The 17,082-nt window shown below is 48.6% G+C and overlaps 2 protein-coding genes across 2 annotated transcripts in view; one reads left to right on the forward strand and one right to left on the reverse strand.

Annotated features, from left to right (window-relative positions):
* COPA (coatomer protein complex subunit alpha) overlaps positions 1-343 on the reverse strand; it is a 25,740-nt gene extending 25,397 nt beyond the window's left edge. Inside the window, exon 1 of the mRNA XM_019556776.1 lies at positions 243-343. Coding sequence (XP_019412321.1) covers positions 243-282 — 40 coding nt within the window. The 5' untranslated portion in view covers positions 283-343. The remainder of the gene's footprint in view (positions 1-242) is intronic.
* A 105-nt stretch (positions 344-448) lies between these two features.
* NCSTN (nicastrin) lies at positions 449-16,588 on the forward strand. Its single transcript, XM_019556778.1, has 17 exons — positions 449-581; positions 2,530-2,634; positions 3,325-3,448; positions 4,748-4,866; positions 6,003-6,148; positions 6,791-6,941; positions 7,462-7,571; positions 8,044-8,196; positions 9,344-9,448; positions 9,703-9,780; positions 9,931-10,100; positions 12,227-12,329; positions 12,590-12,685; positions 13,278-13,365; positions 13,502-13,656; positions 14,064-14,276; positions 15,861-16,588. Exons 1-17 carry the CDS (start codon positions 470-472, stop codon positions 15,981-15,983), a joined length of 2,151 nt encoding a protein of 716 aa, XP_019412323.1. The 5' UTR covers positions 449-469; the 3' UTR covers positions 15,984-16,588.
* The last annotated feature ends 494 nt before the right edge of the window (positions 16,589-17,082 follow it).

The following is a 17,082-nucleotide window of genomic DNA, read 5'->3' on the forward strand; positions in this document are numbered from 1 at the left end:
TTGGGATGGGCCCGATCCTGGGAGGCGCTGGGTTGGGTGGAGGGGTGTTGCTGAGATGGGCCAGATCCTAAGAGGCCCCGAGTTGGGGGAGGCGCCTGGAAATGGGGGGGGACGGGGGACAGAGTGCTGCGATGGGCCCGATCCTGAGATGCACTGTGTTGAGGGAGGGGCCTGGACTTGGGGAGAGGGGGGAACGAGACAGGGTGCTGGGATGGGCCCGATCCCGGGGGAGGCCCCGTCACCTTTCACCCGGGCCGACTTGGTCTCGAACTTGGTGAGCATCGCGCACCGTCCCCACTGCCCTCGGCCTCCACGTCGGCACTGGAACTGCCTCACACCGCCACTTCCGCTTCCGCCCCGGCCCGCCGGAACCATAGAGAGTAAGTCCTCCGGGGCGGAAGGAAGGGGCAGGTACTCCCTCCACCCTCTTTTCCCCCGGGTAGGGGCGGAAGCGGAAGCGGCGATCAAGATGGCGGCAGCGGCGGGGAGAGCCGGGGAGTCCCGGCGGGCGAGAGGAGGAGGAGCCCCGGGGGGCGGCGGGGCGCTGCTCCGCGGGATCCTGCTCTGTGTGGCGGCCTCGGGTGAGTCTCACTGAGGTGACCCCCGGTGATCCCCCCCATGACTCTTCCGTGACCCCTGCGAGGGGCCAGCGTCCTTGTGTGGTCGCGTGTCGGCCGCTGGGGCTCGCTGCGGCCGCGCGTCTCGACCCCGGAGAGCGGGTGGCAAGAGCATACGAAAGGGTCACGCATCGGAAATGGATTCGCCTCGACAGGAGAATCCCGCGGGAGACCTGCTCCGTTTCGTTTCGTCAAAACCGTTTCACAGTTTTGATGACGTTTCGCCCAATAGGCTGCGATGGGGAAGTGTGAAACTGCCTAGAACTCTGACAATTCGTGCTTGATTCGGCTGAAACTTGCAAGGATGGTAGCCTCCACTAAGGCCACGAAACCTGCCAGCTTTCAAGGAGATCGGTGCAGGGGTTTCTGGGAAACTGCACCTCAGGCTGCTGACAAGCGAAGCTCATAGACAAGGGTGACAGAAAGCAGGGCAGTTCAAACAACGCTGCTGCTTATGCTGTTTTTCCATCCCTCCCCCAGAGCACCGGGATTGAACGGACCTTGGAGCAGGACCACAGTCACTGGCCAGCTCCACAGTCAATATGAGAGCAATCCTTCTCCCCATCTTCCCTTCTGTCTCTTTACTTTCAGCTTCCTTGCCAGCGAGCCCAGCTTCAGCTTCGAAACTGGAAATGGTTCGACTGCTCTCTTTTCGAGGCTGCTTCGAAGCTTTCGTCTCATTTCAATTTTGCTGTTTCAAGCTTGAAATGAGTCAAAACAGCCTTGAAACAAAACAGCCAGTGAAACTTTGCCCAGCCCTGTGCTTGCTCCCATGCATTTCCTTCTCCCTGACTGGGGTGGATCTGCGTGCTTTTAAAGTCAATCGCATGATTTTTGCTGATACAAAGCAAAAGTGGCAGACTAGCCGACATGTTTAATGTGGCTCCAAGTGGGTTTCTAGATGCTGTTGCTAAACATTATAAAGCAGACAGGCAATGCATTGACATTTTAAAGAGTATGGCAGAGGCAAGGGTTTTGAGGGGTTATCTCTTTTATTGGACCAACTGCATGGTTGGGATAAAGCTAGACAAGCTTTTGAATGCAAGAAGTTCTTCATCTGGTCAAAATATACAGAAGATGCAAAGGCTTGGTGAAAGGTGGATTCTCACCGCTCCTGTATCAGGAAGGTCATTGTAAAGAGGTGATCAGCTTGCAACTCAACCTGAGACCCAGCTGCAGGGAGTCGGTAGTGAAGAGCCTGCTTGGCTGGGAGCAGCTATAAAGGATAACCAGGAAGTGAAGGTGGGGCTAGAGAGGGTGTTAAGAGCTCGAGGAGCAAAGAGCAAGAGAGAGGAGGTGATGGTGCTTGTGGAAAAATACAGAGCCTGTCTCACTCCTCCCAAGGTCTAAAGGAAGGCTGCAAGTTTGGGGTTTGCCATTTGCATGCTTGCTTAGTTCGTTGATTTTCTTTTTTTTGTGGGGACAAGACTGCCCCGTGTAAAATAAACTGTCTAGAAACCTCGGACATGGTGCTGACTGGCTTTAATAAGGAAGCTGGGGAAGTGACCCACTTCCAGTCTTGATAGTAGAGTGGGAAATGTGGGCATACGAGCAATGTGACCTTATTTGGAATGTCCCACTGAAGTGAGTGGTGCAGTAAAACAGATCACCCCCCAAAAAACCTTGCCTCTGGATAAAAGAGCTCCTGACTCCCAATCCTGGTACAGTCCCCTGAAGCATTTTTTAGTCGACCCACCAGGGAAGTTGTGTTTCAGACATGCATTTGCAGTGATCATCACGTAGTGCTCTTTACTGGGTGTTTTGTTTTTTTTTATTCCATGTGTTCTTAAATAAACCAGTCAATGTATGTTTGGTATTTTTGGGCACAGACAGAGGTAACAATTCTGTCCAAGAATGCTAAAAAATAAGCTGCTCCATCCTGTTCATCTTTAGTTTTGTTCTGCCTTTTCAGGTTCCTGTTGGGGTAATTCTGTGGAGAGGAAAATCTATATTACTTTAAATAGGACTGCCCCATGTGTTCGTCTCTTGAATGCTACTCATCAAATAGGCTGTCAGTGTAAGTATGACCGAGCACATGTCTTTAGTGGTTCTTCTACTTTAAGCTGGGAGGATGCAAGATATGGGAGACGTATGTGTATACCTTAAATGTACAGGAAATCCTCACATCGCATGTCTTTTGTGATCAGAGTTGTCCCAGAAGCAGACCCAGTTGAAAGAGTAATATACTGTAACTGTTTGCTTTAAGTATAATCATTTGGGCATCTTCCTTTTCCTCTCATCTCTCTAGGCTAGTATTTTAAAACTAGATAGGTTATAAGCTTTGTTTAGTTTTTGACTTTGTGTATATGTGTGTTTGTGAGCTGTCAAGGTTTGGCGTTTCTTAGGCTGGGAAGAGGAGGAAGACAAATAAGGAACGCTGATTTTGAAGGGTTTCCACATTGTGGCTGGTGAAAGGGCTTCCTGCCAGTTAGCATGTTGCTGATTTGTGGTTTAACATCTTGTTTCTTCAGTAGAAGCTTTGCCCCACAGTGGATCTTGTCTGCTGTGGTTAAAGGATGGAAATGCACACAGTCTAACAAATAAGCTAGTGTAGAGGGGTTCTCCAGCTCCTCCACACTGTGGGGTGAGCCATAGTTTAATTCAGACTTCCTTCTGGTCTCCTCCCTTCCAATACCCAGGAAGTGTACAGCTTTGAGGGAAATGGATTTCACTGAAACATGGCAATGTCGTGCGTGTCTCTCTGCAGCCTCTATTAATGGAGATACAGGAGTGATCCATGTGGCTGAGAAGGAGCAGGACCTGAAGTGGGTGCTTTCCGATGGACCCCATCCTCCATACATGGTCCTGCTAGAAGGGGAGCTCTTTACCAGGTAATGGGCCACTGTTAGTGTTGACAATTATTGACTCTCCTCTCCTCTGAAATGACAAACAGGGGCACTGTAATTCGGTGGCCAGAGCTCTGATTAGGACTCCAAGGAGAGATGCCTATGGTTTTTTGAGTAGCCTCAGGTGGAGTTTTGACCCAAGGTGGGTGTTTGAGTGTCAGCCTTCCCATGGCTCGTTTTATGGAGTGTTGTGCCCTTGCCACCCTCCAGAGAAGGCAGTGCTCAATATCAGTGTCTTGTTTTAAAAAGCATTTGTGCATTTGATGCAAGTTAGTACCTTGCTTGTTTGTGTTAATGCATGGTTTAGTAGTTCAAACAAAACTCATGAGCCCAGTTCTACATGCATGGAAATTTGTGAACCCTCCTTAGGGTTGTGTTTACAAGCACTGGTAGAGGCTGTGAGGAAGAGCTTCAGCATAGTCTTGAAAGAATTGTTTACATTTCAGCCTGGCTTGGTAAGGTTTTGTTTTCCACTACAGTTTGAGTTTCCATCTCTCTCTTCCTTCAGCACAGGATGTCAAAAATAGTAGTGTTTAGAGAAGAAAAGACCCTTTCCAGGGAGAGAAGCAGCATGTCAGTAACATCAATAAAATTGGTCTGTTTTGGCTCTGGTTCCTATTGTCAGATGAATGAAGTCCTTGGCCATCTCTCTTGGACTTGACATTTGAGCTGAGAGATGCAGACTCAGAAAGGACAAGAAAGTGGGTTGGGCACTGCAACTGGCAAAGTGCCCTGAGTGGGAGTGGGGAAATGACCTTCCCAAGGGGCTTGACATGTCATCTAGCTGGGTGTCAGCAGTGCAAACCATGCAAGTGCTACATCACTGATGAAGATGCACAGTCAGCTTCGTCTTTCCTTGATTTCACTTGGTGGTACCTGATCCTGGGCTGTGCCTAGGTCATGGTCCTATGCAGTATGTGGCTACTGGACATCTGGAGTTGTGCTTATTCCCTCTGGTTTCCTGTTTCCTAAAGAGTTCTTCCTGGTGTGAACTGTGAGTGGGTGATGGAGTGGATTATGTCAGCGGAGTAGGCGAGCTGTGTATTTAGTGTTCCAGAATTCCATTCCATCGCTTAACGATCGTGTGACCTCAGGGAAGTTGCTTTGTGCGGCCATGACACACAAAAAGTACAGTTCCTAGGGATGTTGCCGGTATTTCATAAATTTTTTTATTTATTTAATTATTTTTAATGAGGGTCTTTGATCCTTTCACTGTCTTCCCCTCTGAGATCGGTAGGGCATGCAGGGCTGTTTTACCCCCCACTTATTTTTTTTTTCTTCCAGGGAGCTGTTGCAACAGCTGAAGGGAACCTCACGGGTTTCTGGGCTGGCTGTGGCCCTCTCCAAACCGAGCCCTTCACCAGGATTCTCCCCTGGCTTAAAATGCCCCAATGATGGGTTTGGTAAGGAAACATTTCATCCTTATGGTTGCTGGGGAAGGTAGCATTTCCTAGGTGTGTGATCAAAGTGGGAAGGAGTTCACCAATTGGTGAGTTTGGCATTTGCTGGATGCTCAGGTTAGGATTCAGGCTTGATGCACGCTCTAGGCATGAGTCGCTTGGGCTGAACTTCTTCAGAATTCAGAAGCACTGGGGTGGGAGACTTCCAGAGAGGCCTGAGCACTCCAGGAAATAACATCAGTGGTTCTGCAAAGAGATTGTAAGGTTTGGGGGGTGGGGATTGGTTTTTTTCCCCGCTTCTGTCAGGGCTGATTTAGCTTTCCTCCTGTTTGTCTTTTGGATGACACGTAAAACTCATCCTGTCCACTCATGGTCATTAAAAGATCTTGTGACTCTTTCTGCAGAGCTGGCATGTTAAACCCAGAGCCCTGGCCAAATTTTAGCACGCTTCACTGCCTCCTTTTATTCCCTCTACATTTTCACTGGGCACTTGTTTGATTGGTTGTTCACTATTTGTCCTAAACTGTTGCCATGTGTTGCTAACCCATGCTGTACATCCTACCTTAGAAGTGGCTGCATTTTGCTGGGTGAAGAGATTCCCTCGTTCTGTATAATCTTTACTGTGCTGTGGGGGTGCTCTGTGGTGAAAGGTGCCATGTAAATGTACAGAATTGGTTTTAGTGTGGTATTTTTGCATTTGTCATGCCCTTCACTTTATGCTGCTCATGCAGTGTTAGTGGCTGGCACCTTATAAATGCCTTAAAGGTATGTTTGTCTCATGACAGAGCTCGTGGAGTGCTTGCTTATATGGTTGCCTTTTGCAGTATAATGTTTCTCTGTGTGCATCTTGCACTCTCTCAGCATGTGATAAATACTCATTGTGTGCTCCTGCCAGCCTCTTGGCATGTGATGGCATTAAGTGTGTGCCTGTGTGTCATTCACTTGGCATGCTATAGCCATCTCTTCTCCTCTTGCCACATGCAGCAACCAAATCTATCTCTGCTTTTGTCAGTTGGTTTCTTAGCCTGGAATGGTGTTCTCTGTACTTACTGCTGTTCTCTCAGCAGGCCCTACCTTTCCTACAGGCAGCTCTGTTCCCTCAATGAATTAGATTTGTTCATTTTTTTCCCTGCTTCCAGGTGTTTATTCTAATGATTATGGCCCTCAGTATGCCCACTGCAATTGGACCGTGTGGAACCCTCTTGGAAATGGGCTTTCTTATGAGGATTTTGATTTCCCCATCTTTCTACTTGAAGATGCCAATGAGACTCAAATTATTAAGCAGGTACTGTCCTTTAGCATCTGTAAGGGGAAAGGTTAACACTGCCTATTTAAGTAGAGCTATACTTTTCCTCCCTGCTGTATCCCATGCTTATCGGAGATGTCAAATCCCAAAAATTAGTGACATTTACCAATCTTGCTATAGCAGAACAGACAGTGGATCAAGGTTAACGGGCTGTTTCTTTCTGTGAAGGGGGAAACCAATGAAAATGATATTCACTCAGGATTTAAGGGGACAACATTTACCTACTTTTGTATAGTTCTTGGACATCTTTAATAGGAATGTGGTGTGTTAAGAGAGAAGCATTGCCTGTTACGTGGAAAGGAATGTTGTCTCGCTATTTATGTTATGGTAACACATTAAAACCATACCTGAGGACACGACCGTATTGTGCTGAGCACTATCTTTACAGTGCAAAGCAGTCCCTGCCCCAGAGAGCTTCCAGTAACAGTAGACAAGACAGACAATGAGTGGAAGGGAAAATAGGCACAGGTGGGGGAAGGAGAGAGAAATAACTTGCCTGAGATCACCCAGCTAGCCATGTGCAGAACTAGCATGAGAATCTGTCCCCCAGGTAGCAATCCACAATACCATACCATTATATAAGGACTCAATTATTTATTGTCATGTGTATCTTTATCTCAGTGCTACCGAGACCATAACCTGCCTCAAAATGGCTCCATCCCAGAGTACCCACTGTGTGCCATGCAACTTTTCTCCCACATGCATGCTGTCACCAGCACGGTCACCTGCATGAGACGCAGGACCATCCAGAGCACGTTCAGCCTCAACCCAGGTGAGTGTGCTCCAGCAGTGCAGTGTAAGGCTGGCAGTGGGAACTCCAACAGGCAGGACCACTGCCACAGCTTGTCCAATGAAAAGAGGGACATGCAACCACCACCTTGCTAAAGTATAGCTCCTGACCCTGCTCTCGCTTTCAGCATGGAATTTTCCTCTGTGGGCACTGTAGGTTGTAGCATGAAGACGGGCTATTGCCAAAACATTCCCCGCTAAAATCGGTTGTACCAGGGACCCCACATCGCAGTGTGGAAAATGACTCTTTCCCCAGTCCAGAAGTATTTAAATAGACCTGTAGTCTTCACGATCCTTGCAGGTAGTCCTTTTGGCCCTTGACTGAGTGAAATTTGGCTTTTTCTTGCATAAAGAACTCTGGTATCCCTTCTTTGCCCTGGATTTCCCCACAGCCAGAATACAGCCTTGTTGACTAGGAAGAGGCTTGCTGCTACTCTATCCTGGCAAGCTTAGTGCCAGAATCCTTGTTTGAGTCATGGTGTCTCTTCCTGTCTGATTTCTAGAAGAGTTTTGTGACCCTCTGATCGATTATAATGTGTGGAGCACCCTGAAACCCATCAATACCTCTAGCAAAATGCACCCTTCAGATGAAGTCATCATGGTTGCTGCTCGAGTACGTGGTGATGCATTGTTTTTCTTTGCCAGAGGTGGGAGGGGAAAATGCATGGAATTAGTGCCCAGTCCTTCCCATAATCTTTGTCTCCTCCTCTGAATCTGGCTAACTAGCTGTGGTCAGTAACATGATGCAGCTTGCAGCCTTTATTTAAATGGTACTTGTCTTTGCTGGTTCACCTAAGGGCTCCTAGGTTCTGTTTCTGACTCTGTCATTCTTCATGAGTTTGGACAAGTTGCTTGGTCTCCGTTTCCTGCTCATAAAATGGGGACAAACTTGATTCTCTCCCATTGAGACTAGGAGGGCATCCTTGTTGCTTAGGTCTCTATTTCTAGGGTGGTTGGAGTTGGGGTATGAAGCTTCTGGTTGGTTCTTACCAACCCGTGTCTCCCAGGTTTCTATTCTGCCAGCATCCCAGAATGCCATTGTCACAGTGGGCACACCAAGTACTTACTCCTGTTGATGCTTTCAGCTTGACAGCCATTCATTCTTCTGGAACATAGCCCCTGGGGCAGAGAGCACCGTCTCCTCCTTTGTGACCCACTTGGCTGCTGCCGAAGCCCTCCACAAACTGCCAGACATTCAGTCGTTGCCCAGGAACATCATGTTCACCTTCTTCCAGGGGGTAAGGTCATCCTTGTCACTGGTTTGCTTGTCATGGGCTATCAAGGCAAGCCCTTAGCCTTTCTATAGCAGGTCCCAAAAAAACAGGGCCCCCAGTCCTTCTGCTCCTGCCCTGCTCCAAGCTGCAAGACCCCTTCTCAAACTCTGGCCTGTACTCAACAAACAGCAAAAAGGCAAAGTTCAGAGGTGTAGGTCTCCCTCAGTTGCTCGTGAGAGAGCTGCTCTGAAGCCACCAACATCTGAGTCATGGAGTTTCTAGGGACATTGCTCTGAACTATTGTAGCTAGTTTAGAGGGTAAAATGATGTAAAGTAGCTTCTTTGCAAACCTGAAGTGTTGTAGTTCCCTTATTCCTAGGGCAGGGCTGGGACTTGAGCTTCCCCTCTGTAGTAACAGCCAAAGGCACCTGTACGCTGTCCTGCCAGGATGATGAACTTGACAGACTAATAGAGGGCTTCTCGCACTGATTTCTCATCCCTGCCAATCTCCAAGCCTGTTCTCTGCCCTGCCTCTTCCCTCCCCCCATCAATCAGCATGCCTTACAGTAGCCAAGCTTTGAATCCTAAACTGAAACCAGGAAAGGCGGGATTAAAAATATATGGGCTCTCTGCAGTGAAATGCATCTTATTTCCAAGAGCACAGTGCTGGCAATGGCAGCTGCATTGAGGCAGGGTAAACTCTTGGGGGAGGGGAGAAGGGAGAGTGGACTGATGGTTAACAGCTGATGTTCCCCTCAAGGCATCGGCACTGATGGTCTTGTTTGTGCAGCTCTGTGAAGTTGGCTCCCACTGTCCTGAGGTGTGGCCATGTGACATTCCCCATGCACCATTGCCACTATGGGGACCCATAATCAGTACCTCCTTGAGAAGGGCAGTCACAGTGCTGTGGGCTGGATGGCCCCTGGGTGTTTTACATGTGACATGAAAAGCCACAAGGTTCTGCTGCCTAGGAGTGTGGGAAAGGGGTTATTCCACTTGCTGTTTTTCAGAGAGAGTAGGAAAGCTCCTTTCTGTAGACACCTCCCCCTTCCTCTAGACACCCACCACATCCCCCAAGTTATGCCTCTTCTTCCCCGCCACCTTGCTCATGCTCGAGCTCTTGAACTTGCCACAAGCTTGTGGCTGATTAAATGAACCCATTCTGTCACAGGAAACCTTCGATTACATTGGCAGCTCGAGGATGGTGTACGACATGGAAAATAACAGATTTCCCATTAGGCTGGACAACATTTATGCCTTTCTGGAGCTGAGCCAGGTGTGGATTGAATTTCTCCCTCCCCACCTTTGGTGAAAATTCAGCTGTGGTTTTCCTAGCCAGCCCTTCCCCTTGTTGCTCTCCTGTTTCTGCTTCCTGTCTTTACCTTGTTATTTCTATCCTATTTCACAATCACTATAACACCCACCCTCTCTCTGATTCCCTTGGGCTGTGTGGGGTTGGAATTGGTGGGTTCCTCCATACCAACTCTTCATTTAGATCTGTGTGTTAATGGGCAGCTCTTTTTCTTGCAGGTGGCTTTAAGGAACAACTCTGTTCTGTGGGTGCACACAGACCCCATCTCTCAGAAGAATGAATCTGTTCAGTTGCGGGTAATGCAAGATGATTTGAGTCTCCCATCCAGCCCTGATCCTTCTTGAGATCTGATGTGAACCCAGTTCAGGGTGGTTCAGCTGCCCCCTATAGCCAAAGTTGGATTTCAAGCTCTAGAACATCGCTGTTTTTTCCTTATCTCCTTTAAGGTTAAAAACCTTGTGGAAGCTCTGACCAGAAGCAGCATGGATACAAATGTGTCTTTGCAGGAGGTCAGTCAGTCTCAGCCTCTCCCCCCTTCATCCTTCCAGCGCTTCCTGAGGGCCAGGAACATCCCAGGGGTAGTGCTAGCTGATCACCGCACATCCTTCCACAACAGGTACATACCCATCCTGGGGAGTCTGCAATGGAGAATTGTTGGGTTTGGGTAGTTTGTGACTTGCTTCTGGTCTGGAGCTTAAAGTCCAGCAGACAAATAAAATCTCAGCTTTGAAGCTGCAGCCTCAGAAACTGCTGATTGCTCCAAAGCAGATGCAGTGCAGGCAGCAGCAACCCCTTCCTTTCGCCCTGCTGACATGCCAAAGCCTGGACCTGGACACCAAAGAAGAGCTTCGGTGTCCATGGTCTGCTTGCTCTTTAGCTCAGGGATGAATCTGGCAGTGAGGGCACTGGTTGTGATGTGGACACCTGTTCACTAGGAACTGGAATGACTTGTCGTCCCCCCCCCGCACGCGCAGACCACGCACGCCTTTCCACACCTCATGCCACAGTGGCCACCAGACAGCTGCACCTTTCAGTCCAAACGCGGTACTAGATTTGAAAGGGCAAGTCAGAATGTGGCCAGTAGTATCCCAGAGATTGGAGCAGATGTTCTTGAGTGCCTACAACTCTGGGGTCCAAACAAAAGAGCTTAAATGTTGGAGCTGCCAAGCAGCTGAGTCCAGCCACATTGGCAAAAAGGGATTCACGTGGAACTTAGAGCTGGACCCTGGTCTCTGGCCCTGTGTGCTAAACTGCAGACTCTGCCTGGCCAGCTCATTTCTAATGTAAGAATTCCCAGGATCCAAGGAATTATACTGGTACCCCGAAAGCTATCAGATAAACCCAAGCACTTGATCTTCTCTCTACTCCAGAGTAGGGAAGCCAGTACATAGGGATTCTCATTGAATCCAGCAAGTTCCCCCATTGGCCTGGGGCCCCCTTCCTCTGCAATACAGACAGAGGCCTTCCCCAGCTTACTGAGAGCATTGTGGTATCTCCAGCAAACGGGGAGGGAAGCCTTTGGAGAAGACCATGAAAGCTTGACACAAGGCGAAGTCTTTCTGGCCCCACAGGCCAAACTCTCTGCATGTGAGTGCAGCCAGCAGAGGGCAGCCCAGCCTCCTGAAATATGGGCTGTGGGGTGTGCAGTGTCATATAGAGATGTTGTAGGGGGGAGGCTGTGGGAAGGTGGGGGAGAGAGGGACAGAAGGGAGTAGAGAAGCAAACGCATGCCATGTAATTGAACAGGCGCAACATAATTATTCTGACAACCGAAAGAAATCCAGTTTTGTATAGAAAATGTTCCCTGCAGCTGGCTGCAAGCCAGAGGTGAGCAAATGGCAACTGAGCGTGCCCGAGCCTCATCTGCTTTTCCAGAAGCTGCTTTTTTTTTTTTTAATACATCTTTCTATTTGTGGTGGCAGGAAGCCACAGGCATTGGAAAACACTTCCATTCGACCCCCACCTCCCCAAATGCGCTGCAGAGTGTGACACAAGGGTCCTCTCCTCTCTCTGGGTCTGGAAGGGAGAGGAGGGATCCCTTTCAGGTTGCCTTTTCCCCCCTCCCTCTGATCTCTGTCATGCAGTCTCCATAGACAGCATGGGAAAACAACCCATTTACAGACCCAAGTGCCCTGCTGCTCTGGGGATCCTGGAGGGTTTGGGGCAGGGGCAGTACCTCTTGCTCTGCTGACTGTCCCTCAGTCTCACAGAATGGTGTTGAATGGTCCCATCCAACCTGGAACCACAGCATGTTGTGCTGGGCTTTGCGCCCAGACCTCAGTTCAGCTGTGCACTGCTGCAGATGTCTTGATGCAAGACTGTCACCAAGTGAACTTGGATTCTCGTTCTGTTCCATGTAGGAGAGTCCGGTAGAGGAGGGAACTGAGAACAAGGGGCTTTGTCTCTAATCAATGTAGCACTGAGCAGGGCCATTTCTCTGCTCCGTGCCTCAGTTTCTCCATCGCCTGATGGATGGGATAATGCCTGTCTGGCTGAGGGCTAGTCCCTGCTTGTAAATTGCTTTGAGATCCTCAGATGGGAGAAGCTGCAGAAGGGCCAAGTTAATTATAAAGCCTCATTAAATGGTTTAAGGAGCGTGTGGGAGGCCAACACTGGCAGGGCTGTGACTCTTCTCCCAGGAGACACTCCCGCTCGCCGCTTCAGGCACAGACTGAATTGAATTCCATGCCCTGTGGTTTCTTTCCGCCCCCTTCCCCAATCCCGTTTGCATTCTTCTTTCAGATATTACCAGAGCGTGTACGACACTCCAGAGAACATCCTGATGGACTACCCTGCAGGGCTTAGCCCCGAGGAGGCTCTGACCTATGTCACAGACACAGCTAAGGTTCCTGAGGAACATTTTCCTTTGTCCATTGCAAGGCAGCAAAATGAGGCCTGTGGGTTGGGCAGGGTGCATGTGGCAAAGGTGGTTTCTCCGTCCGTTGCCGAGGGCTCGGGTGCTATATATCGCTATGGTGGCATTAGCTGCTGAGATGCTAGCAGGCTGTAAGCGCTTTGATGGATGTGTGGGTATTGGCGGGCTTTCCTTCCCTGTTGCACTGGGCCTGCCTATCTTGATTAACACGGAGCCCTCTTCTCTTGCAGTCCCTGGCAGAAGTAGCCACAGTGGTGGCCCGTGCTCTCTACCAGCTTGCAGGGGGGAACAGCAGCACCTCCGCTATTCAGGCAGCTCCAGAAACGGTATGAGCAGATGGAATTCAGGCCCTGGCATCCATGCTGAGCTCTCACGTATTTCCCTTCTGTCTCTGTTTATATATGTTTACACAGCATGTTGTCCTGTCTGTCTCCACGGGTGCTTACCTCCCCCTCTCACTTTCCCCAGCATCACCGAATGAATAACATGTTACCCTTCCATCAGGATCCCAGTGTCCTACAAATGCTTGGCCCCCACATAGCCCACAACAAGACAGAGCAGAGCTAATCCTCATTCTGCAGAGCAGGCAAGGGAAACCGGGGCACATATGCAGTGCCCTGGCCTAAACCATGCAAGGAGTCAGTGGCAGAGGTGGAGATAAAGCCCAAGAATCATGAATCCAAACCTTATGCTTCAGCTACTAGATCACACTGCCTCCCAGAACTGCACAAGGAACACAGACATGCCCTGGCTCCAAGCTCAGTGCTTTGAGCCAGTGGAAGTACGTCCTAATTCATCTTCTGCAGCTGAATACTGAGAAGACAAATGTTGCTGCATTGAGGTCCTCTGTTTTCTCCTCTTGCTGATCTCTCCTTTCATGTTATTGGACTAATGAACCAATCTCACTCTTGCTTCCAGGTCTCCCAGATGCTCTATGGGTTTCTGATTAAAGCCAATAACTCTTGGTTCCAGTCCATAATTAAACAAGACATGAAAAGCATCATGGGTAAGCAATACAAGGGGAAGTATCTGGGGCTGCTGAGTCCTTTCTGTGTCACGTGGCAGTTTTATGGGGCTCTCTAGTAACACCTTTTGCTTCCGGTGTGCCCTGTACCAATCCCACTTCTCTCTGCCTGTACTAGTTGACAGCGTTCCTCAGCACTACATCGCTGTTAACAGCCCAGTGAACACCACTCAACTGGTGCAGTCGGTCCTGGTCAACCTCACAGGTACCGTTGTCAACTTCACCAAGGAGGAGTGCCAGAACCCTGAAAAAATGTCCATCCCTGAGAAGGAGGTAAGTGAAGTAAAATTGAGGGTGTTGGGGGTGGGAACAGGAGCACTGAGCAAGTGAATTCCACTGATCTCTCTCAGACCTCTCTGTCCTATATTCACCCTGTTGAAGAAGGTTGAATGAAGGAAAAAGAGCCCTCGTCCTTAAGACACAGAGAGAAGTGGAAAGGTATTGCCAACAGAGAGGCCCTGCCAGCTGCACCACTGCCTGAGAATGGAAATGGAAATACTCCTCTGGGCTGAGTGAAACTTGAATGCATCAGTCTGAGGGTGATGGCTGGTTTTCAGTGACCTTCTTACAGTCAGTTAAGCTCTTCCCTGTCCAAGGCAATGAGTGTGGTTTCAACCCAAAATGCTCACTGGGATTCTCTTTCTGTGCCCTGCTCTAACTCCCCTGTACTCTCTTTACAGCTATATGAATATTCCTGGGTGCAGGGTCCTAGAGACCCAAACTCAACCTCACGAATCCCCTTCTGCGTCCGGTCAACTGTCCACCTAAGCAAAGCCCTCTCTCCTGCCTTCGAGCTGAAGCAGTGGGGCTCCACAGAGTACTCCACATGGACAGAGAGTCGCTGGAAGGACATCCGGGCCCGGATATTTCTTGTAGCCAGCAGGGAGCTAGAGGTGAGATGGAACATGTCTGTCAGAAAATACCTCAGAAAAACTCTGAAAAATAGGCAAAGTTGTCGTGGCTTGTGGTAGTGCCTCCTGGCAAACTTTGCATCAAACAGTTAGCTGTCACAGCACCTTGTGCTATCAACCAGAGTGGGAGTTGGTCAACTCTTGAGAGCTCATAGATGATGCTCTTCCTCTCAAGTCATTGTGCTGCTTGCTATAGATGGTCTTTTTGGGGATAGGACACAAATCTAGATGTCTCAAGGATTTTTCTGGGTTGGTTAAAGAGCCTGTGACACTTTGCAAGGTTCAAGGGATTGACTTCAGTGTCCAATAAAATTCCAGCTTGATTCCTTAGCATTCCCTTTGTAGTTCTAGCTGTAGTTGTTCAGTGATGCTGTGCACTATGGAACTTCTTGTGTATTCCACCCCAGTTTAAACTGAAGATCAGTGCTGTCTATCATGCATGTTGGGTTAAGTGCAGAAAACACCCTGGGATTCTATGGATGAACAGGACATTGCAAACAACACAATATTCTACAAATTAATGTGGACTTTCCAAAGCTCATGGAGGGGGGAATGTCCTTAGTGTATTTACTTGTGGAGCACAGTTCCACAGAGACACCTAGTCCTTGTAAAGACAAAGACTCTAGCCTACAGGGTGGAGGAAAACCTCTGCAAGAAGTAAATGGTTGAAGTGCTGTTGTTTGGATGCACAGCCGGACTGGAAAGGCTCCACACCCCCTTGAGATCTTATTCCTAATTGCGGCAACTGGAATGTTGACATGATCTCCCTCCTAATGACATGTGAGCCTGTGACTTAAAGACCATGTTATGTGTATGCACAAAGCAGCAGAAAGGGGAGTCTTGGCTCAACCTTTTAAAGAAGGAATTGGAAGGAATTTCTGGTCTTTTTAAGGCTGCAAAATCAAGCTCTGACATTTTTAATGGAATGTACTTTGATTCCCACCCACTCCCATGAGCTGCTTTGCTGCCTTGGCAGCTTGATCAGTGGGATCAATCACAGAGATAGTCACATGTTTGAGGTGAAAGTAGAGACTTGCATCTCCTCTCAATTTCTTGACATCATCTTCAGTCAGATAAAATTCGTTCTGCAGTTGTCGCTTTGTTACTTGAAGGCTTGTGTGTCAGCAAAGTAAGGGTTACCTTTGAGAGAGCTCTAAAACTGTGCAACTCACTGATAAAATGGAACAGCCAGAGTTAGAGCTAGCATTCAAGATGCTCTTGGGCTGAGACCCCTCAGGCTCTTGGGCATTGTCAAGGAACTGATTCAAGCATGAGATGATCCCATTTCTGTCCACTACCAGGTTCCTTACCCTCTCCTCTGAAGTAGCGAATGCTGACTGCTGCTGAAGATGGGGATCTGATCTAGTCTCTAGTGGAGATGACAGTCTCTGACCCAAAGAGATTATCATCTCCTTGCATGCCCCTTGTGTAATGCTTTAGGTCATTTCCTTCGTGGTCACCTCTAGCAGGCACTTGGGTTCAATGCAAACCCTTGGCCACAATGCAGAGGCAACCACCACTGTTTCACATACTGATACATGCCTGTCCTTTCTCGCCCCCTCCTAGATCATCACACTGGTGGTGGGCATAGCCATTCTCGTCTTCTCGCTCCTCGCAACCTACTTCATCAATGCCAAAGCAGACGTGCTCTTCAGCAGCCCACCGGACCCTGGGGCCATGGCTTATTGAGGCTGTTCCTCTGGGGTGTGGAGCCCCAGCATTCATACTACAACTATACTGACTAGATCTACACTGGAATAGCCCTCTTGCCTAAGGGGGACACAGATGGATCACTACTCCACAGTTTCCAGGGTGAGCTTGAGAACGAAGGCCCTCACAGAAAAAACTCTTCCCTAAGAAAACTGTGCTGGCCAAGCCCTAAAGAAATCATGGCTGCTTTGGGTTTTAGGAACTTTTTTTTTTTCATTTGTCCTCTCTTCTGGGCAACTCAAAAGGATCTAATGCTGCTTGGACCAAGCTGCTGTGGGTATGTTTCCAAAGTGAGGACAGGTGTGAAATATGAAGGAAACCTCTCTAATGTATATGGACAGCAGACTTCTGTGGCTTCCTGAGATCCCTGACTGCCCCTCTGCTTCTGGAAGAATTGTCCAGGAGTTGCTGTGAATCTGTGTATACTACAATGCAAGCAGGGGAAGAGATACTGAACAATTAGATAAGAGATGTACTTTTTTTTTTTTTTTTTTTTTTTTCAATAGTGCAATATTTCAGGGTGGGACTTGTACATATATAAATAGCTTGGTTTAATTAAAAAAGAATTGCCACTTACAAATTAACCCCTTTGCTTGTGTTGTCTTAATTGCAGCTCATAGGACCAAAGGGCTCTTGGGAATGGAATCTGTTCGGTGTTGCCATAGTGGCTGCTCATGGGGAAAATTGAACTTATCTTTTCCTTGCAACAAAACTTTCCTTTCTTAGTGAAATAGGGCTGGAGCTGACTTACCTTGTTTGTCTTGTCCAGTGCAACTCAAAGCTCTTGGAGACGGGCTTCTCTGTGCATACAGGCTACGCTCAGGTCACTAATTATATCTGTAACACATGAATACGAATGAGCAAACTGCGCCTGAATCAATGGCACTGCTTAGTCCCATGCAGGATTGGGCACTTATGGCTGGCACCTGGGGCTGTTTTGACTCTAGGAGACCCAGCCACCAAACTGCCCTGTTTTTTCACTGCATCGGATTTATTTCCTTCAGTATTCCTGATCAGAGCCCAGCCTATGATGGCTATGTTCAAAGGGAACAGCTCGGAGCTAGGCAGCCCCGAGGCA

This window comes from Crocodylus porosus, unplaced genomic scaffold (genome assembly GCF_001723895.1).
Source record: "Crocodylus porosus isolate Cpor-Errol unplaced genomic scaffold, CroPor_comp1, whole genome shotgun sequence".
Classification (NCBI taxonomy): domain Eukaryota; kingdom Metazoa; phylum Chordata; order Crocodylia; family Crocodylidae; genus Crocodylus; species Crocodylus porosus.